We start from the raw sequence: 23084 nt of genomic DNA, 5'->3' as shown, positions 1-23084 counted from the left end.
GTGTTATTCAATAGCAGACTTCGCCTCCAGGTCTCAGATTAACCAGTTGCAGACCCTCAGAGCTGCTGGGCCTCTCTGAAACCCCCCAGGGCCAAATGCAACAAAGATCCTCAGTCAGAATCAAACTCACATGTAACAACAGAAAAAGCACAAGTGTAAACAATAAAAATAATGATTGCAGAATGCCCTTTAGCTGCTTCAGTGTCAGGTTCCTGGGGTTGTGCATGCTGGTTCACTGTCACAATGTAATTCATTACAGGGACACACGGACAAACAAAGCCATCATTAATCTATTTAGGTCGCATCTGTGCTTTCTTGCTATTACAACCTAAAATGTGTGCTGTCCAAATGGCCTTTATTCATCTGAAATACGTAGCAGGATTGGTCATGAGGCATTGGATGTCATCTGTTTCTGCAGGAAGAAACAGCCTTTGTTAGAAGCTCATACAGCACTGCACATGATCAAAGCCCAGAGGCTGGACATGTATCCACACAGCAGCTTAATATGTGAAGTGTTGCCTTATTATGTTATGATTGAGGTTATTAGATGTGAGTTAAAGGTATTCAATGCTGCTATATACTACCTGTGTATACATGTATGTTGGTTTCTTCTTACTTTTATTACAGAGATAATGTTACCAGTTTTCTCTATGGCTGCTAGTGCACATCCTAAAATGTTGGTTACTTAGTTAAAAAAACCTTTGTGTGGACATTGATAATCAGGCAACAGGTTCCTTTTTTGAGGATTTATAACGCCAGATTTTGTTCTGATATAAGTTGTGTTCATTGTGTTCATTCAATTCTTTATTATTCCACCGGGTTATTTTGCACCTCTTCTTCTCCCACATTCCACATCGCAGAAACTCCGTTCAAACATCAAAACGTTCAGCTCGGTCGGGAATCGATGGCTATTACTTTTATCATTCATAACTTTCATAATTCCAGAGATACATCCCATAATTCATCACATTTTTAACATGGATTTTTAACATTTTAACATGGATTTTTAACATTCCATGTCAATGGAGAAACTCTTCAGACTTGAACAATCTTCATGCAACTTCAAATGCTAACTGCTCCTTCATACTTTCACTCAGAAACCTCATTCCAACTTTAAAATGTTACACATCTTTCTGACATTATTCGTGTAACACAACTTTTAAATCTGATTCTTACTTTTAGAGATATTATACATTGTTCAGACCTTGGTAAAGAGGCCTTCTTCAGATTTTAGAGTGCGCGATGTCACAGCTAGAGTGGAGGACAGATTTAATTTTGCCTTCATATTTTCTTTTAAACCTGCCATAATTCCCAAACCCTACATTCCAGAGACATAATTTTTCATGACAAACGTAGGAAAACATCTCGTAGCTTGAAAAATAAAAATAAATTATGCAAAATAATTCAACAAAATGCCTCTTGAGGGCATGAAGTGACAACAACTTTCAACATGTCTCCATTAAACCCCATTGTAAGTTCAGCCTCATCAATCCCCACCACAGCAGCCGCACACCTTTAGTTAATCTGCCAAAAAGGCCACATTATTAACCCGAAAGTACACAAAAAGTACACTTCAGATGCTCAAGTTCCTTGAAATGCTTCACGCTTTGAAATTTCACCGCTGTTACGGTTCTTCAACAAAACGTTCACATGTAAGAGGTTTATCTCTCATTCAGAACAATGAAAATGCTCTCCTCTCACTGATTACTGCACATCACCATGGAAACCTTTGATCTCTGGATACGTCGTTAGCTCAAATATAAACACCTGTGTCAACTGACATGCTCAGAGCAGCAGACTTCAGATAATGGTTAATGGTCCTGCCCTCAACAGCTCTACGTCAATTATGGGGTGTCATCATATGCCGTTTCCATGGAAACGCATCCTTCGCCATAAAAGACGATGTTGCGACTCGCTATACATTAACTCCTATGAAAATGTTCAAAAAGTGCTCAAGCTTCACAGTGCTAACAGTCCAGCCGTGAAGACATCTATGTGACAGTTTTGAGATTTCTTCAAATGCCGTTGCCATGGCAACACAATGCTCGCCATGAACACGGTTTTCTCATAACTTCAGTGAAAATCTAAATTCTTCACTTTCTTCTTACACATTACATTTCAGCATAGCAGTTTAGCGTCAGCTTTTCAGCATAAAGCATTCCCACTAGCAATTTCTTCAGGAATTGCATTCTGTAGTTACTGTAAGCTCTGCTTTGTGTTTGCACAAATGGGCAATTTATTTCTCATTTTAGAGTGCTGGTGTTCCTTGCGATGAGAAAAACTAAATGGCCTTCAGAATAGGAATTATGATCACTGAGTAAAATGAGGGAGTTTTGCTTTATGCTTTGTGAAGGCATTGGATGACTGCTATGTTTGTTGTGTTCGTGAACTTCTTTTCCTGTCTCGTCTGATTTTGTATTGGCATTTCACAAACCAGACGGCCTTATTGATCTGCCTTTGGCCAATAATAAAACACAATCCCCATTTTCTGCAATTAATGTCCAAGCTTGATTTTGGCCCTAATATTACATTTGATGCCCTTCCATTGCTTGTAACATTTATTTAAGGCTATTGCTTAAAGGCTAACCATTTGATTTTGGTTCATTGTGAAGAAAACTACTAAAAACTAAATTGCAGTCAAATTCAACCAGTCTTCATAAAACATTGTTAAACACATCAAGAAGTATTCCTATACATTTATCAGTTTTTTTACCAATTACTTCCCAAATCTGGAAAAACAACTCTTTAATTCTGTATTACCGGTAGTTCTATACTTTCCCAGGAACAATGTTATTAACATACTAAATAAACAAAGACTAATGGGCAAAAAGACTAACAGCCAACTATTTGTGGTATGTTGAGTCAGGTGCTCTGTGGGAAGGATTTATTCCTCCTGCACTCTGCTGTTAGCACATGAGGGGTCACATGTAGTGCAGCCTGAGCAGACATGAGACAACAGCAGTGGGAAAACCACCAATCCCCTTTGTATTAGAAAACACACTGACGCCGTCTTAGGAGTCAAGCTTTATCTTTCTGTAGATATATATATATATATATGTGTACATGTGCCTTCTCTCTATAAGATATAATACATAACATGAGTGCTTAATGATTATTTAAAATTAGTTTATCAAAATGACTGCATACATTTAGTTACAATAATTCCAAAGAAAAATAAACGGTTAAATATATTGGGAAAGAGACAAATAAAAGGTAGTCACTGTAAATGATTTCAAATATATAACTTACCTGTCCAATTTTTAAAAGAGAGTTTCATCCAATTCTTATGACTTATTATTTGATCATAAACCTCCCAAAATAATATATGTATTTCTTCTTTTGAGTAATTTACATTTTCTAAATCCTAAACATCCTTGTGTTGACTTTTGTTTTATTAAAGTGAACTTCCTGACCGACAATGCTCAAGGCGGCCTCTTCTGTAGCAACTACACTTTATTTATTATTTTACTTTCAATGCTTGTTCATTTTGACAAATATACAAGTCTACAACATCCCTCTGCTTCATAGTAGAATGATTAAACTGGATTGTATTACACATTTAAATGTAGATTTTCAGCTCTGCAGAACATGAACTGAGGGAATCAGAATAACGTGAATCCTTTATTGTGATGTATCAATGACACCTTCAAGATGTATTGATGTATCTTGTTTTGTGTTACTTAAATATGCCTTAAGTGGGATTCTTTATAAATGTTATTCATGTGTGGAGTATAAACAAGTGAGAAGAGAAAAGTATTTTTACTCAACAATGTTAACATTTAATATGGAAAGATTTTACATTTCAAATCAGTTCCAGGATCAAACCACTCTTTCCTTTAATGTACTCTTGTCTTCTTCTGAAAGAAACGATGTGATGAGTAACATAAGCCGAGCACGGGTGTGTCTGTTTTACTGCAATCCCATATTCCTAGAGCTGCAGCAGCCTGAGGTGGACAGCAGGATGAGGAGGAATGGTTGAGGAAATAAAAGGATGCTATTGATTTTCCACCCACCCACTCCTCTTGTGACGCTCGTATACACATAGATAAGGTCATACGTCAAAAACACACATGACTCGAGCCTTGCTTACAGCTCTCACCGTCGGTCCTTTTTGTTCTGCACGTACAACATTTTCATTCACACCGTGCAAAAAGCATTCATTGATTTGCCATTATTACACTCAGAAAATGTTGTACTGCTTGAGGGATATCTGTTACTTTCGGTTCATGTCAATTATCTTCTTTCACTATATTGATTTTTTTGAATTAAGCAACTGTACAATTTCACATTTATCATGGGTAGACATTTTAATTCACCTTGAACTAGATTCACAAAAAAAACACACATTACAGATTAAGTAAAAAAGGTGTATGCTCAGATACAGAAAATAAAGTGTACTAAAACAGATGATAATGTGAAATCTTTGAGTAACACATCAATTCTCCAACAAAACAAAAGTTATCAAAACAGTACTTATCTGTTCTTACCAAAGAGGGTGGTGCCTGTCTCAGGCTCCCCATGATGTCAGAGGTTATGGAGAAACGTTATGGTAATTCAGTTCTGAGGCCCTCTTAAAGCGAGGGAGAGGACATTTCTGAAGTCTCTCTGGAAGTTGTGTTGGGTTCAGGACTGCAGGGTGAGGCTCAGAGAGAGGAGACAGACGACCAGATTCAGGATGAGGACTCTGTCACTGGTGCTGCTGGTTTCAGCTTTTACATTTGCCACTGCAACAAGTGAGTACATCTCTTTCCCATGTCATTATATTTGCATAGTGCCACTTCATTGAACGTTTCTAAATTAACAAAAGAATAACAACATTAAGAGAAACGGCATAGTTTTATTCTGTTTACCATCATAGTTTCTCTTTCTCTGTGTTCAAATATACACACCAAGCAAAGCCTTGTTTGTGTAGAGTTACTTTTCACCTTTCATATAACTAAATGTGCTGTAGTTTCAAGCAATAATAGTACCGTAAAAATAAAACCATAATCCAGTAAAAGAAACAAAACAAAGTTTGAAAACTAAGTCTAAATTAATTGAGTTGTTGCTGTGTCTGATGTAAGACCATTTCTCAAACACAATTCAGCACCAGGGAAAGCGGAACATTTTAATTAAATCTAACCAAAACATCCTGCGTTCCCATCAATTACACACTAGAATATCTCTTTGTTTGGACTGTGAATCGAAGAGCAAATACATTGACTTAACATTTCACGCTCATGTTTTGCTGTCTGGGTTGCGAGGAAAGATGTGCAAACCTTTACATGCCAATATCACGCTGGTTTTTATGCCTATTTATATGTAGTACTGCAGGCTTTAAATATATTTAGTGTCTGCTTTGATTAAAAAACATAGTTCATTACCCCCTTTTCTTTTCACACTAATACTTAAAAAAAAAAAGCGTTATGCTATTGGGTTGTACTTTGTAGTTTAATGCAAAACATTTACACACACACACGCACACACACACACACACACACACACACACACACACACACACACACACACACACGCACACACACACACACACACATACATCACAAGCTAAGGAAAACCGCAGTGAGCCAGTTGTCTGGGATCCCTCATTCCTCTCTGGGATTACTGGTGCTGCTGCTCAGCTGATAGTCACATGAAAGGGATTGAGGGGGATTGCAGGTCGTGTGACTCCCACCACCAAGAACCCCGACACCCCCCACCCCTCCCCCAAACACACAGACCTGCTCGTTACATAAGCATCATGAATAAAACCTGCTTATTCTATATATTTTCTATCATTTGTGTTGGTTGTTGATTATATTTAAGAGAATAATAACATTTTTAATTGAACTTTATTTTACATTTTTATTTGCACAGAGATTCAAGTAGTTCAATTAGTATCAAGCCATTTGTTGGTGCAGCTAACTACTGAAACTACTGGACAGTTTGGGCCAAAAACGGAAAGCAAATCATGTTCCTCAATGAGTGATATCTTTAGCTGGCATGTACATTTTCTGGGTTGTATCTTATATAAACATTTCTTGTTTTACAAATTAGTTTGAACTGTGTTTCCTAAGTATCTTTTAGTTTTGCTTAGAGTAGCTTTGCTCTAGTTCAAGTATCCCGTGTGAAGTAATCAGTAGATAGCAAAGCCGGGCTTTTGAAATAGTTTCCCTAACACTGTGAGTTGCAAGATGTGGCCTCTTTTCCTGAAAGAGTTTGTGATATTTCTTCCAGAGCCTAGAAGTCAGTTCACGCGTTACCGCTCATGGAACTCACGGATGTATCCGGTGTGGAAAGATGGAGACCCGAGGTTCAGGAACTGTTGGTTTGGTGAGTCCTTTTTCCTTTATTTCTCAAAACAGAAATGTTACAACATTTTCTCTGCCATCCCATCTAAATATGATACATTGTATGTAATCCTAATTTCCAGGTGGTGATGTAACTTTTGAAGTGAAAAACGATGCACCCACTCTAACTGGAGCACGAGCAACCTTCAACATTAATCTGAACTTCCCACCAAACCAGACCATGCTCTCTGACGGGCAGGTGGTCTGGGCGCAAAACTGCACCATCAATGGTAAGAAAAACCCATTCCAGCTAGAAACTAATTGTGATATAATAATTGCATTATTTTAATTCATGCTCAAAACCACAAGATCATTTTAACAGACATTTCACTAACATTGATCAAGTCATGAAACGTTTCGACATGGTGTTGTTTCTAGAGAAATTTCATTATTTTTGGTCTTTTCACATTTAGAAATTGGTATGATTTATTTCAGCTAGGGGATACTTGATTTTTTTTAAAACGGCGACATATTAGCTCATAGATCAAAACTAATTTTGTTTTAGTTATATGAAATATATTGTTAAAATATACAAATTGAGCTTTATATAATGTAAATGTTTGTGTAAGTATGGAAAGCACCTCAATGTGTCTGACAGAAGAAGGGTTATGTAAGTGTAATCATCTATAGTGTCTTGCCTTAAATAATTAATGTTTTCTGTGAATGACTATTGTCAATTAATCCTAGCCATAAAGCAAAGTGCTTTTGAAGTTTTATTTCATTCAGAAAAGACAACATCCTCTCCCAACTAATATTCCCCCTGTGTTGACTCATGTTGATATGCAGTGTTATAGATGATCACACCTCTTATATTATTGATTATGTATCTATGACCTAATCTTTTTCAGGACGAGAGTACCAGGAGGGTCAGTCTGTCTATCCGGACCAGGACACCCAGACCACCGGAGTTTTCCCTGACGGCACACCTTTCAGGAGTCAAAACAAGAAGCCCCACTATGTGTTTGTGTGGAAGACATGGGGTGAATATATTCATTTTATAATATTAAGTCTGTTAAGAACCAAGGCTGCACTTTAGCTGTAATTTATGCCGCAGTAGAACATCCCAAACGTTCAAATGAAGCTATAACTACATCACATTAACATTAAATATCCATAGAGACAAAGAGCAGACAATAAAAGGGCTGTAAAGAATACAGGGGATGTTTCTGCTCAGGCAGGGAATTTAAATGTAAACATTTGCCCCGGGTCTTACTCGTACAAAGCCTTGTCTGTGCTTATCTCTGACATCACCTTTACATTAGAAAACAAAACCTTAAAAAACAGTTTTCAAAGGAATTACTTTTGTTAACTTATGCAGGATTTAATCAGTATCATCTTCATTTTCGCACAGTAGCTTCAGTTTATCCTTTTCACTGTAGATCACCAGGCTTACCTGTTTTGGTAAACATGTTATGAAGTTTAACTTTATTCATTCAGTCAATAGCAGAGCTCCTAATAGACTAAGAAGAGGCCAACTTGTTCACAAATTTGATTAAAATCTTTCAAGTATTTTTTCATACAAAAAGTAGCAGAATTTAAAAATGAACAACTAAAATATAATCTGTTGGTCTTTCACAACAAATGAAAAACAGGCCTTTTTTGTGTCCGTTAAAATAGCCTCTCATGTATTCCTGATGAAAGTGACATCTGGAATGTCTCCAAAATGTGTGAATTTATTAAATGTTGTCACGATGAACGGACCACTCTAAGTAATCACAATGTTTCTCTATCCAAGGGCGCTACTGGCAGGTGGCAGATGGACCGTCCTCCTCCCTCTCTATCGGCACCGACAACGTCCCCCTGGGCTCGTACAACATGGAGGTTATCATCTATCACTGCCGTGGCAAAGACAAGTTCATCCCTCTCGGCTATGCCTCCACGGTCTTCGCCATCACAGGTGACCTATCGTACAATTTAAAACTATACTTGATAACAAATATTCTACAACATATTTTGTCTTTATTCATCATTACGTTTCTGTTATTGAAGTCGATAATAAAGAGTTGTTCTACATCTTTTACTCCGTCATTAGACCAAATTCCCTTCACCATCTCACTTGCCCAAATCAATGATGTAAACCAGAACGACCAGAACTTCATCCAGAACCGAGCCATTGCCTTCACTGTCAAGCTCCATGACCCCAGCCAGTACCTCAACAGCGCCGACGTCAGCTTCACCTGGGACTTTGGTGACAGCACCGGTACTCTGATCTCCAGAGAGCTCACTGTCACACACACATATCTCGCAGCCGGGACCTTCAAACCTCAGGTGGTCCTGATGGCAAGCATCTCCAATGGCTGCGGATCCCCCACTGCTGGTGAGATTTAACTAATGATTACCTTTTTATCTTCCAGGAATACATACTCTATGTACAGAAGTATGACATACATTTTTGCTTAGTTGTTTTAAAGGGGATATATTATGCTAATATTCAGCTTTGTTCTTTAATTTAAAACTCAATGGGTATTTCACATTATTTGGGGTAATTGGCACTCCAGATACACAAACGTATGTGCACAAGCAGGAAACATGTTTTAATTATATGTTCTGCTCTAAATGTTTCTTTCAGTTGTTCCTATTGATGCCTCTGCGATACCAGCAGTAGTTGTGGTGCCCTCCACCGCTGAAGCTGTCCCAGCAGTAACAGCAGAGGGAGGAGATGTGATTGCTCTTGATGTTCCTGCCTCTGTGCAGCCAGCTGAAGCAGCAGAGGGAGATGCAGTCGCTGATACAGACGCAGAAGCAGTGGAGGTTGCCTCAGTTGCACCTGCAGTTGACGCAGCAGTCCTTCCAGAGGACACTGCTGCCGCTGCTGAAGATGCAGATGTTGTAGCTGAAGATGCAGAAGCAGCAGGTGAGGTGGCTACTGTAGCCCCTGTCGCACCTGCAGCTGAAGAGACAGCAGCTGCTGTAGATGCCGATGCAGCTGCTGTAGATGCAGATGCAGATGCAGTTGTTGCAGATGCAGATGCAGTTGTTGCAGATGCAGATGCAGTTGTTGCAGATGCAGATGCAGTTGTTGCAGATGCAGTTGTTGCAGATGCAGATGCAGTGTTAACAGACACAACTGAAGAAGATGCGGCTCTGATCAACGCTGCTGCTTCAGTTGCACCTGTTGCAGAGGGAGAAGAAGCTGCAGTGGACGCTGCTGCCGCTGTTACTGTTGCACCTGCAACAGAAATAGTTGAGCAGGAAGCTGACGTTGTGGCTGCTGATGCTGCGGTTGATGCTGATGTTGTTGCTGCTGCTACTGAGGCTACTGTTGCTGTAGATGCTGCTACCGATGCTGCTGCTGTAGATGCTGCTGCTGAGGCGACTGTTGCTGCTGAGGCGACTGTTGCTGCCGATGTCGTTGTTGCTGTCGATGCTGCTGTTGTCGATGATGCCGCTGTTATTTCTGCCGCAGACGTTGTTGCAGCTGAAACAGAAGCCCCTGCTGATAATGTTGTAGCTCCTGCTGCCACTGAGACCCCAATCGTAGAAGAGGCAGCACCAGCTGCTGATACTGAGGCTGAAGTACAGGCAACTGAGAACGAAGTTGCCGCTACTGCAGCTCCTGCAGGTGAGTGTTTACTACAAACTAATATTACTTTACAAAAAATTAAAAAATCATTATTTTAACAATGATAACATTTCTAATGCAAACAGCAGGTGATGAAGCAGCCGTTGCAGCTGAAGCTGAGGTTCAAGCAGAGGCGGAAATAGATCCAGCACTGGTTCCCATCATTTTGACTAAGAGACAAGCACCAGAGCTGACAGAAGACTGCACGGTCTACCGTTATGGCTCCCTCGCCACATCCGTAGAGGTTATCCGTAAGTCAATATAGTTTTGTAACCATGACACTTTGAACCTCAACATATAATATTCTGCTTTACACAGCATTATTTAATAATTTTATATCTATCTTTCCAACATTTTCAACTCTGCAGAGGGTATTGAAAGTGTAGAGATTGTACAGATGACCAACGTGGTAGCAATGACGACCGAGTTGGATCAGAACGCTGTGGACATCACCATCTCCTGCCAGGGAAGGTAAGCAGTAACAAAATCATCTCTATACAGAGTGCTACTGAAATGAGTGCTAAAACACAGAAATGTGTCAGGCTGTATACACATCCTGTTTCCTAGTCTTGAGATTTTCTTTTACTCAGTGCTGGTTGTGTGAGGACATGCAAACAGTGGTGTAGTTGTTTATAGCCTTATGTTTGCTTGTTTTCACCAATTGGATTTCAACACATGAACACCACGATTGCATTGAGACACTTTTATAAATAATATATGAATATTCTCCCTTACTATGTCAACACATTTTTGTTCTTCTTCTTTAAGCCTGCCAAGTGAGGTCTGCACAGTGATTTCAGACGCTGACTGCATCACACCAGTGGAAACCATCTGTACTGCAGCTACTCCCTCTCCAGACTGTCAAATGATTCTTCGTCAGTTCTTCAATGACTCAGGAATATTTTGCATCAATGTCTCATTGACCAATGATGTCAGTCTTGCTGTTGCAAGTGCTAGAGTCAGTGTAATAGCAGGTGGGTGAAAGTAATATTTTCATTTATAACCACTTACATACTCAATATCTATATTATTTTCTTATTGGTATGATATGCTTCAATTTCAGCCTCCAGTGGTTCCCCAGCTGGAACCGCAGCCACAGTCGTGGGGGTCATGGTTCTCGCCTGTGTTGTCTGTTGTATTGGTTTGATGTACAGGTGAGGAGTTCATTTTCAACTTCATTTTTACATTTGATATAAGGTCAGCATGACTAAAAATAGAACACTTCAAAAGTTTGATTAATGAAAGATAAGTTGCAAACAAAGACACTGTAATAATGGTCAATTGGTTGTCCTGGTTGCAGTGTGTAAAACAGGAAACTGTCAAAACATTTCTCAGCACAATAAGTTTCATATTTTGACCCATTTAAAATGTTGGAAATTAAATTGTCACAGCAAAAAGAAACAGGTGATAACAGTATTGAGGGCTCACTTCAATTTGTCAGTGGCCAACATGAATAATGTAAAACATCTTAACAGCAAAATATTTAATAAGCAAGAGAAAGGTGTCCAGGGATAGATCCCTGTGGAACACCCAAACAAACAAGCTCCTGATCAGCATGCTAACATGCTCATAATGTCAATGTTAGCAGGCTGTTATTTTGCAGAGAATACATTTACATATTTTACTTATAAACACAAGACATAACACCTGGTACTGTGGACGTCTTTAAATGTAACCTTATTATAGTATATCATCCTGATGACACCTGAGAAAGTCGGGAACATGAATTTATTTCCACGATTTAAACATCTTGTTGAATTGTTATGTTTTTTGGTTCTTTTTTACATTTATGTCTTTATTTCAGGCCAGATCAACTATTTTGTTTCACTGGGGAAAACCACATTTTTTGTTTGTCTAGTCATGGGTGAACTCTTCTCATCAGTCTTTCTGGCCTCATGTTTCTCAACAGGCGGTTCAAGCAGTACCAGCCACTCAGAGAAGACTCTGACAGTAATGGAGGAAGCTCTGCGGTAACATCAATGCCTTTGTTGTTGTGGAACCTGTTGAGTCGTCAGTCACCAGGAGAGAGTCGTCCACTTCTTCAGGGGAGAACTGTGTGAATATTATCATCATCATCATCATCATCAGCTCATGCTCTCAACATCTAAACCAATGCTACAATATTGACTTTATAAACATAACACTGCAACTATAATGATATTGTAACTCCCGGTCAATGTAGTAAACCAGAATCAATAAAATGAGCCAGCCCTGTGTGCAACAATGTGTGTAGAAATAGAAAGGAGCAAAGTTTGTAATAAAGAAATGTCATAAGAATGTTGAAACATTTGCAGAGGAAAGTGATATTTATTTGGACCTACATTATTTTGTATCAATTGGCACTGATAGTTTATAGAAGCCATAACTTATTCTTTTATTTGTGGCATACTTATACCAATTTGTAAAATCAATGTTAACATATTTCAGTTCATTTTCTTGACAATGTAATTTAAATCATTTACATCACAACACGTTATTATATTTGTTATGAATAAAGTTGAACTTTATCACCAACAAGTTTTTGTAGTCCCTCCATTCATTTGTAATCATTTGCATGTACAGTACAGTATGTTACACATGGGATGTTATGGGAACAGTTTGAGAGAAAAATAAAGTAATTATCAATCAACATAAATACAACACAATGGAAAGAATAATAAGAAATTGATTAATCCAGCATGCAGTACGACAGTACTGTTTTGTTTCACTCACCACTATTGGTTTCAGCAGCAGGCAGCTGTTTTTGAGAAAATGGCTCTGACAAACTGTATAGTGCTTCCAGAGACAAAAATATTTCTGTTGGTCGAGAGCAAAGATAAACTTAAAATGAGTTATAAATTGACATGCATTGATCAGATGGCGAGCAATAGAACTTAATGTGAATGCATATACCTCCATATCTGTTGGATGTATGGTCAACTGTTTGTTAAAATATTAAGCTTAACTTTAAAAAGTGATACATTTTTGCAATGCCCCCAAGTGGCAACAAACCTAATTAACAGATGCCGGTTTAACTTAATATTTAAACCAGGCTTTGAGCTTTAACCAGCATGTTAATTGTTTGGTTTAATCCTGTTTGTACCAGCTGAGGAGCATTGCTAAACGTGGGCCCTTTGCACAGCTAAGTTGGAAATGATGACTCTCTTTACTTATTAATTTACGTCAGTCTTAACTGCTGTTATTATCTTTGCCCCATGCCTCAGCAAAAATTCCTTAAATCGCAACAAGATTTCCAAAATGCTGCTGCCAAACTTTTGCCCAAGCAGCTCAAGACTGATTTGTTAACATTTGCCTTTTCTTTGTTGTTTTAGAATTGTGTGCATTAGGATTGATGTCCGCATTTCCAGTCCGTTGCTCTGTCTCTTGCTTGCTATTTTATATTTAGTTGCTTAGCACTTAGCTCTTTAGTGCTTATGTGCTGTATACATAAAAGTTTTATTATCATAACATGGTCAAATTAGTGAAATAGGATTCATATTTTAGATTACGCCACAAATGAAATAAAATTAGAAGTTAGAGATACACTTTTTTGGACAAAACACCATCACAAAGTTGAATATTTTAAAATCAACACAAGATGCCTGTTTTGGCCTTCAGCAAACCACTGAATAAAAGATGTACAGGCATGTCAATAACGGTTTACAGGTCTCCTATGCATTCATGAAGTGGTGTGGTTACAGGAACACTGCAGCTGAGTGTGCTAAAGAAAATACTAGCGTTCTGCTACCTGCTCAATTAAAGAGATTTATTATGATGTCGCAGGATACATCCATGCATTGAACTGGCAAAGAGCTGCCGGTGGTAACATACACATGATACACTGCAGTGCCAGAAAAAGGATGACGTCAATGCAGCAAAATCTTTAATGGAAACTACATGGCTTGGCTTACACAGCAGAAACATATATGTGCAGTGATAGGGAAGAAAAGTAGAGATGGTTTGCATTCAAGCCTCTAAGTAAAGGTGGAAAAGGTGCTATTATTCCTTAATGTGAGTTTGGCCGAATTTAACTTTTTGTCCAATTTCTGATGGCTTGAGCGTGGAAACATACGTCTGTGGAGAGTAAAATACGAGATAAAACAGGAGCATATCATCCACATTTATCCACAAGACTTTTCGGGATATCAAGAGAAAACACCACTATTGGTGTTTTTTAACTTATGCAAGATCACCAAGGTCCTTTTCTCTGCCTCACTATTTATTTACATAAATAAATAGGTACGTTTACCGAAAACCAGAGACGAGCACTGACTTGTTGAGTAGCTAAAAAACATAATTGAGGTATTACCCTTCAACATGTCCTAATAGTCTAAAATAAGGTAATTTAACAAAATAGAAATAGCCTTACATCTTAAGGACTAATGACATTGATAAACATTGCCAACCTATACTGTCACCAAGTCAAAAGCAATCCAGTTTAATCCCGTTTTTTTTCTGAATACATGCGTTGTTTTGTGCGGTTCATGTCTGGATGGTAACCCTAAATCTGCAAAACGTACTCAAGCTAAATTAGCCCTGGCTAATGCACATCCCTGCTACCAACATACTTGTGTAGCACTGCAGTGCTCCATTACACTAATGACACAAACCAAGCCTTTAATTATCCTCCACCTTTTACGTGTCTCTCGTTCACATGTACAGAGTGTGTGCAGCCAACTCAACTCACTCCGGACGAGCACTGCAGCCGAGCCAAGCCCCACAGCATCGCTGGAAGGACATCATGTTTCATATGAGGATCTTTATCTTGGAGCTGACAGCTCTCCCGGATCACAGCATCCTCATCACTTCTCCCGATCAAACGGGCTGATCTGATACAAAGCTCCAGGTATTAGATTTTTTCCCCAGATTACCCGGCCAGACATTTACACGTCTTGAGTTCTCTCTCCACATAAAACGTGAACATGAGTCACACAAGCAAATAAAAAGGCTTGATTAATTTGAGCAACTCATTATTGCTAACCACTCCCTAGCAACTGATCTAAAAAGGGATGCAATTTCCTTTGTCCGTCCTCTACCCTGCAGAAACCTACCTCTGCAATCAGTGTGGCCGCAGGACAAATTGGTAACATCATGTGTCCCAAGTGAACCTCAACCCAACCAGACTAAACAATACACATAATAAACATCCTAATTGAATAAAGTGTCAATCAGATGTAATTATTTAATTAACAAATTAAAAACAAAACAATAAAAAGTTGGTCACAAAAACATGTGACCAAAAAACATTTGCTAAATCCCCCTAAAATAAAATAATAAATAAATATATTCCTTTTATTTATTTTATGTATGACTGATGTATATGCCTGTTTAGGTTTGAAACAGTATACATATACTTTGAGATTATGTGCAAGAGATATCTGACACTGTCCAAGAAGTGTGATAGGATGTATGGCCCCTCAGGGTATTCTCCGAGGACCAGTCGGATCAATCACCAATAGTAACATCTGGCTGATGGTTTTAGTAACTGATACAGTCCAGTTCAAAACCATTCAACTGCTGTGCTGTGTGTGTGTGTGTGTTTTCTGTCTGGCATACACACTGGAAATGCTGTTTCACATTTTGATAGACTTGCTTTTATGCGATGGCTTTTTGAATGTACTGTTTACATCTCTTACAGTTTAATCCTTCATCATCATTTTTTGTCCTGCTTTGGTTTTGTCTGCACTTGGGGAGCTCTGTGTTCAAAAGTGCTATATAAATAAAGGTATCATTACTTATTAAAGCGTAAAAATGCAGATAGTCTACTTATCACTAAGAAACCTTGACACATGGAAAGATTGGGGCAGGATATGGGGTGGGGATAGGAAGCACAGAGAGTGAGGCTGAGGGTGAGACAGTGGGGGAGGGAGGAGAGAGTATACTGACCATGGAGCAGGTTGATTAGATTACAAGGCTAAGACTAACATGGGCCATTTATTACGCAGAGAGCCAGGCCTCACAGCCATGCAGACAAAGAAGGAGGACAACCGGGTGTGTAAGTGTGTGTTTGTGAATGACGGAGAGATAACTGCACTTTTACGACTGTGAGCTCCACATGCTCCATCAGTAAGAATAAACCCAAAGATAAATGTAATTCCAAAAAGTGATGAGTACAAGTTAAAGAAACCCTGCTGGTTGTACATTTGTATATGAAAGAGAAAGAAATATGACCCAATATGGTAAATATTTGTTTTGTATTACATACAAGACATACAAGGCACCAAGCATCACTTGGGACACAAAGGAAATAAAGTGGCACGCCCAGTCGCCACAGAGCATGCTCAGAATTACATCAACTTTATATGAAAGTGCTAGCCTGTCTGCAGTCCTGAATTATAATCACTTTGGACCACACGCACGCACGCATGCACACACACACACACACACACACACACACACACACACACACACACACGCGCGCACACACACACACATGCGCACGCACACACACGCACGCACACACACACACACACACACACACACACACACACACACACACACACACACACACACACACACACACACACATTCTGCATCACCAATACTTATGTGACATTTTCTCCAACATCTGAATCTATAGGATGGTAGAAGGATCTAAATGGTTTTAGAAGCTTAGAAGGATGTCCCATTAAAGGTGCAATAAGGTTGTATTCAAAAATATATTCAACTCAAACAATAAATATTTTGATAATTTCTTCCAACTGTTAATCATGTGCACTGGGTTTTTGTATTCTTTCACATCTGTTGTCTTTGGGTCCTGATTTAGAATGTGCCAGAAACCCATTATTAACCTGAAATCCTGACAAAGTTCTTGGACAACTCCTACTCTGCTAACAGGGATTACTGGATCAAGTGCATTTGAAAGGGATAGAATAACTGCAGAGTCATGGCGCTGCCCCAGACTCCCTGAATATCAATAAAGTGTTCCATTACTGTAAAAGGAGAGAGAGACAGAGAGGAGAGGAAGGAGACGGGTGGAGGGGAGGAAAGAATTAAATCAATGTATCCACGTGATTCAACTTAGGCTAAGATTTCACAGTTTCTTATTGAGAACCAGGTAACACAATCGTTAAGGCACAGATGTGATGGTAAAGTTGAGAACACTCATGTGCATGCAAGAGCATATAATCATTTTTGAGAAATGAGAATCAAAACTGAGTGTCAACGAGGTTATTTCAGTGAGACGGGAGGGGCTGGATGGAGGAGACATCTTTAGATATCAAGGCGGCATAATGTGGAAGTGAGTTTGGTCTCCTGCCAAGTCTCTGGTTAAAAGGGTGGAGCTGTCAAGACAGATAGTAAGACAGAGAAAGGCAGGGTCTATCTCTGAAGGGTAGGGAGTGGCCAATGCTGATTGAGAAAGCAAGGCTTCATGTGGGTGGGGTGAGGAGAAATGAGGAGGGGGGGGGGGGTGAGGATGATGGGATAGCTTGCCTGTGTGCATAAATACCCGCAGCACTCTACAGTCTGATGTCCTGTTGCTTCCAGAGCATCTCCAAGCCTCCAGCTCTCCTTCTTCCTGCAGCCACAGAACAAGACCAGCCATGAGCCACTCTTCGATGCATGCCTCAACGTCCTACAGGCGTACCTTTGGGAGCCCACACCCCATCTCCATGTCCTCTTACTCCCCTGTGAACTCCCGTATGCCCGCTTCGGGTGGGCGCTATATGCGTTCAATGTCACCTGGGGTTGCATCCCGCCCCAACAACTACCACCAACAGCGCACTCGCACCGTCTCCCAGCCCCCTCGCATCTCCTACGACAAGGTGGACTTCACCTTGTCTGAGGCCATCAACGCGGAGTTCCTGACGACCCGCAGCAACGAGAAGGCCGAGCTGCAGGAGCTCAACGACCGCTTTGCCAGCTTCATCGATAAGGTGCGTTACCTGGAGCAGCAGAATGGCTCACTGCAGCAGGAGCTTAACGTGTTCAAGGGCCAGCAGCAGCAAGGTCAGCCCAACCGAGCCTCCGAGCTCTTCCAGGAAGAGGTGAGGGACCTGCGCCGCCAACTGGACGCCACCGGCAAAGAGAGGGACCAGTACCTGATGGAGAGGGACAACCTGGCTGAGGACCTGGTCCAGCTCAGGCAGAGGTTGGTACCAACAAGATGAGAAAGAACCATATGATAAAGTATAGATAGATGGATAGATGGATAGATAGATAGATAGATAGATAGATAGATAGATAGATAGATAGATAGATAGATAGATAGATAGATAGATAGATAGATAGATAGATAGATAGATAGATAGATAGATAGATAGATAGATAGATAGATAGATAGATAGATAGATAGATAGATAGATAGATAGATAGATAGATAGATAGATAGATAGATAGATAGATAGATAGATAGATAGATGGTAAGACGGATAGACAGATAGACAGATAGAGGGGATACATCTGGCTACAGAGAAAGTTGCATCCTATTTCTAATACATGATATTGTCCCTCCCAAGTCAAAGGTATCTCTTAACTTAAATGTTCTCCTATTCAAGGGTTGTCCGTCATATACATTTAGTACCGTTGGTGCTCCGTTGGTGTCACCATAGATAAAACTTTAACGATGCTGGATAAAAAAATACAAGTTTTTGATCAAACAGTTTTCGCCAAGCATTGTCTCTTGGATTTGACCAATAATCAGACAAAGATCTCTGTCAGATCAACATTTTAGAATTTAAAAAAGAAAAGGGAAAATGTTGCACGGATAAAAAATACTCTGAGCTCCAAAACGGTGTGCAGATCTTTTGTCGATTCCGGCAGTGTCACCATCACTTAATTAATTGACGCTGTTAAAATGTACTGCTCATGATTTACTTTAAGCACAGAGAAGGTGGAGCGTCCTTGGGCGTTTGTCACTTAAGGAATTATGGTGGTGCAGGGCGTGGCACATTTGCAGACTGGACACCACAGAGCGGCTGCATGATACAGGACACTGGACTGCATCATGCGCATGAGAGTGTTTTCTATGTACGAGAGTTAAATGAATCACTTGTGCACTAGCAGGATTCATCAAGAAGAAGAGCCTCGAAATGTGACAGAAAAGTAACCCACAGGAAAATCAACCGTACTTGTTGCCCAGTTAGATAAAGGACTGGGTTCCCTTTAATAATCATATTGACATTGTGTATGTACAAACAAATGACTGAAATGAGAATAGATGGACCAGACACAGGGTGGGGCCGGCTGAGGAGTGGGAGGGGGAGAGAGAGAGAGGAGGAAGAGAGGTTGGATATCAGGCACAGTGAGAACAGCGCTAGGAAAAATCAATGTGACTCCATTAGGTGTATTTTTCAGTGGCCCTTTGTGTTTATGGGATGGTGCCAGAGACCCCATTAGGAAAAGGGCCCCTGTAAAACTACATGAATTAAAGATGAGGGAGCCGGGCCTACTATGTGATGCTTTCCCCACTAATCTACTTTATGTCCACTCCAGACATGGCATCTGTCTGACAGGACAGATGGAGCCCATCAGTCAGCGAAAGGGGATGTTGGTACTGTACAATGTGATGCAATTTGTGATGATTCATTACAGGACTCAAGGATTGAAACTGGATTTGCTTTAGCATTCAACAATACTTTGTTTTCATTTCATTAAGTTTGTTTTTGCAGGAGCATCAAATGGCATTTTGACTGTCCACAAATGTCTCACTCAAATGATTTTTACTTTTCCTTTTTTGTCCCATCATACAGTTCACTAGTCAATATTGACAATTTAAATATTTAAAAGAGATGGAAAGTGTGTGTATGTAACCTTATTAAGTGTGTGCAGATGACCTTATTGAACTGCAAAGACACATTAGCTGAAAGGAGCAGCTGCTGTTCCCACTGGGTGCACTCCAAAAACCTTTTTACAGGACAGGGAATTACCAAATTGATCCAGAAAGCTTTTGCCAGCTGATGCCCCGGAGCAACCTTACACAGAAAGGTTGTTCTTGGACAGATTTGACCCACTCACTCTCCTCTCTTTTGTCTATTGGAGCCTGAAGGTTATCAACACATTGTTTGAAACATTTTGTCTTTCTCTTTTGTCCTCAAGGATGGATGAAGAAGTCCAGAAGAGGGCAGATGCTGAGGGTAACCTGGTTGCCTTCCGCAAGGTAAATGCTCAGCTCACTGCACCATGTAACCTTGTTGATTTGTGTCCTCAGGCTCAGATAACAGGTCAAATGGACAGCTCGATCTCCAACTATTGCACTGACACTGTAGAATGACAGGGCATACTTCTTAAATGACAGGAATCTGCTTTTGTATCGAAATGTTTTACCTCTGAGGCCTCATCTCTTATCTTTAGGTTAATTGAGCATAGCACATCATACCTCAAAATGTTTCTATGCACAGAACTAATTATTTCAGGGTTTTTAAATGTATTCCTTGAGGGACTTTAATATCATGTTTTATTGAGTATGTTGGATCAATGAATGACATTTCAGTAATGGCAATACAAATGATGTTTGTTTCATATTTTTTTTGAAAACAGGATGTGGACGATGCCACATTGTCCCGTCTGGAGCTGGAGAGGAAGATTGAGTCTCTGATGGATGAGATCGAATTCCTTAAGAAGCTCCATGATGAGGTGAGTGATGCTCAATGTGAAAGTTATCTTTACAGGAGTCACCGGTCACAGTATATTATCTAGAGACCAATAATGATAGCCCTATTTTTTTTGCATGTTCACATTTAAATAGGATGTTTATCTTTTGTTATGTTAAATGCATAGGTCTATACCACTGGCACTTTTGACACCTATAAGCAAAATGTTAAGAGCGTAAATACCAAAACGTTTTCAATTCAGATATTCAAGCGTGGAACTTTAGCCTGCATTTGATATGATGATGAAAAGAATATCGGTCTGTAAGAGCTTGTCTACAAGAACAGGCATCAATATCTGGAAGACAAGATTATCTTAACAAAATGTCCTTGTGTAGAAAAAGTAGGGGGCCCAAAACTGAACCCTGGAGGATACCTATGAGGTGTACTTGGATAAACTGGCTTTTTTTTATTGTTGATATACGAATGTTGTGTTCCTGACAATATGTTGTACATCTTGGTTTTATTAGGAAATCCAGGACGTTCAAGTGAGTGTCCAGACCCAGCATCTGAAGATGGAGGTGGAAAGCACTGCCAGGCCTGACCTTACTGGTGCTCTGAGGGACATCAGGGCCCAATATGAGACCATTGCCTCCAAGAACATGCAGGAATCTGAGGACTGGTACAAGTCCAAGGTAGGCAGACAGACACTGACAATCACACATGAACATGCAAGCTCATAATGTTTATTGAGTGCTTTATTTTCTGTTTCTGCAGTTCAATGATCTGACTGAGTCTGCAAAGCGCAACACTGATTCTCTGAGGCAGGCCAAGCAGGAGGCCAATGAATCCAGGAGGCAGATTCAGTCACTCAACTGTGAAGTTGATGCAGTGAAGAACACTGTGAGGCCAAACACCATTTGTGTATTTGTATCTATCATTAAACACATTTCTCCCTCTTAACCCACTGTATGTACTGCTGTGTTTTTCAGAATGAATCTCTGCTGAGGCAGATGCGTGAAATGGAGGATCAGTTTGGCAATGAGATCGGCAACTACCAGGACAACGTCGGCAGACTGGAGGATGAGATCCACCACCTGAAGGATGAAATGGCTCGCCACCTCCGGGAGTACCAGGACCTCCTCAATGTCAAAATGGCTCTGGACATTGAGATCGCTACTTACCGTAAACTGTTGGAGGGGGAGGAGAGCAGGTGAGAATTTGGTGTCTCGGGTTAAAATATATGCTGTTTTAATTTCTTCTTTTGACCACTTTTGATTCCTCTCTTTACTAGTGTATTGAATATGTGTAATGTAATAGTAAAAGGAACTAAACTCATCAATGTTAAGGTCATGCCAAAAAAGTGACTGTTTTGTTTTAGTATTGTCTTTAGGCTATGTCAATAACCAACCTAAGATAATTGATATGCAGGTCTAAATCAAGTAAATACAATGATTTTTCAAAACAAATGAATTGTTTAACACACATATTTTGTATTCCCTGTTTAGGATTACTGTTCCCAGCTTCAATATGAACATGAGCAGTCACCGTAGTGAGCGAGGTAAGCTATAATTCTATTTTTTTTCAAAAATATAACATTGCAAATATAACAAAACATTTTAAATGTATAGTTGATCATTTTCACTAAACAATTTAACACTGATCAATCACAACTGATACTTCCACCAGGTTAATCCTTTAAAAAGGCATTCAGAAAAGCTTCTATTTTGTAATTGCAAATGTTCCCGAATGTAAAAATCTCTGATTTATAACAGACTATGATCAAACTCAAGACACCCCAAGCAAGAAGAGTGTGGTGATCAAGACAGTTGAGACTAGAGACGGAGAGGTACAATGATCAATAACTGGCTATTATATTGTTATTTAATCCTCCCATATGAAAGTACATTTTAACTTAATTGCTTCTTGTCCATCAGGTGGTGAAGGAGTCCAGGAGGGAGCAGCCAAGAGACTCAGACCGCAACGACAAGGACGATGACGACGAGGAGTAGAAAATCACAAATAAGAAAATGTGAAAGGCCAGAGCCATGAGAGAAAAAATACAGTAAAATGAGAGATCCCCCCCCCTTCCCCCTTAAAAACCAACCATGGTCTATAGTCCTCATTCCCATTAGTTATGTGTGAAATAATCTAGCAGAGAGTCTCTCAGTGCAATGTTGAATGAATCCCTTTAGACGGTGTCACTTTGGTGCTATTTAAGCCACCCAACTTTTGCTAAAGACTTCAGTCATCTGTCAGGCTAAGCAAAGCCATTTTAGTAACATACCACTTGAGGCCTTGATTTACAGTGCAATCATTTGTAGCAGAGTATTAAACTACAAGCTGAAAAAGAAAGTATGAAGGATTTTGGTTTGTGTCAGAGATGTGATTAACATTTAAACTTCACACACTGCCCTTAGGTCAACACACCTTAAAAATTTAGAATCAATGAACCTAATAGCATTTGTTTTAGTAGCTTTGCTATCCTCTTATAGTGTGAACAAACAAATCTGGATTAGTAATACACATGTTAAACACAGGAAAAGTTGACGCTGAAGAAGAACTAAAAATACTTTTGCTGAATGTGCTTTGCAATGCTGTGAATTAATAAGTAACTGAAAATAAAATGAATTGGAACAAATCTGTCTTGTCTGACCAGTGTCCATACAACTTGTTTTGAATTATATA

General features: G+C 39.6%; 2 protein-coding genes across 3 annotated transcripts; both read left to right on the top strand.

The window, feature by feature from the left end:
- Positions 1 to 4575: 4575 nt before the first annotated feature.
- Positions 4576 to 12173, top strand: pmela (premelanosome protein a). Of its 2 annotated transcripts, none has more exons than XM_034198270.1 (12): positions 4576 to 4733; positions 6214 to 6309; positions 6410 to 6556; positions 7175 to 7306; positions 8062 to 8223; positions 8359 to 8643; positions 8896 to 9888; positions 9978 to 10139; positions 10257 to 10359; positions 10657 to 10862; positions 10952 to 11042; positions 11798 to 12173. In XM_034198270.1, exons 1-12 carry the CDS (start codon positions 4676 to 4678, stop codon positions 11946 to 11948), a joined length of 2586 nt encoding a protein of 861 aa, XP_034054161.1. In that variant the 5' UTR covers positions 4576 to 4675; the 3' UTR covers positions 11949 to 12173. The 2 variants fall into 2 exon arrangements, with proteins under 2 accessions (XP_034054161.1, XP_034054160.1); XM_034198269.1 differs by having other exon boundaries at positions 9975 to 10139.
- A 5210-nt stretch (positions 12174 to 17383) lies between these two features.
- Positions 17384 to 23037, top strand: prph (peripherin). Its single transcript, XM_034198296.1, has 9 exons — positions 17384 to 17959; positions 19906 to 19966; positions 20347 to 20442; positions 20927 to 21091; positions 21174 to 21299; positions 21389 to 21609; positions 21905 to 21957; positions 22172 to 22245; positions 22334 to 23037. The coding sequence occupies exons 1-9, from the start codon at positions 17412 to 17414 to the stop codon at positions 22406 to 22408; spliced, it is 1419 nt and encodes a 472-aa protein (XP_034054187.1). The 5' UTR covers positions 17384 to 17411; the 3' UTR covers positions 22409 to 23037.
- Positions 23038 to 23084: the final 47 nt, after the last annotated feature.

This window comes from Gymnodraco acuticeps, unplaced genomic scaffold, assembly GCF_902827175.1.
Source record: "Gymnodraco acuticeps unplaced genomic scaffold, fGymAcu1.1, whole genome shotgun sequence".
Classification (NCBI taxonomy): Eukaryota; Metazoa; Chordata; class Actinopteri; order Perciformes; family Bathydraconidae; genus Gymnodraco; species Gymnodraco acuticeps.
Note: the sequence above shows the minus strand (reverse complement) of the source record. Positions and strands in the feature narration are given on the sequence as shown.

Excerpts from the sequence above, each read along its gene's own strand:
- pmela (XM_034198269.1), top strand. The coding sequence starts at position 4,676 with ATGAGGACTCTGTCACTGGTGCTGCTGGTTTCAGCTTTTACATTTGCC. Across the intron at positions 10,140-10,256 it reads CACATCCGTAGAGGTTATCC|AGGGTATTGAAAGTGTAGAG; the intron begins GTAAGTCAATAT and ends TCAACTCTGCAG. Across the intron at positions 10,863-10,951 it reads TAGAGTCAGTGTAATAGCAG|CCTCCAGTGGTTCCCCAGCT; the intron begins GTGGGTGAAAGT and ends CTTCAATTTCAG.
- prph (XM_034198296.1), top strand. The coding sequence starts at position 17,412 with ATGAGCCACTCTTCGATGCATGCCTCAACGTCCTACAGGCGTACCTTT. Across the intron at positions 17,960-19,905 it reads CTGGTCCAGCTCAGGCAGAG|GATGGATGAAGAAGTCCAGA; the intron begins GTTGGTACCAAC and ends TTTGTCCTCAAG. Across the intron at positions 21,610-21,904 it reads TTGGAGGGGGAGGAGAGCAG|GATTACTGTTCCCAGCTTCA; the intron begins GTGAGAATTTGG and ends TTCCCTGTTTAG.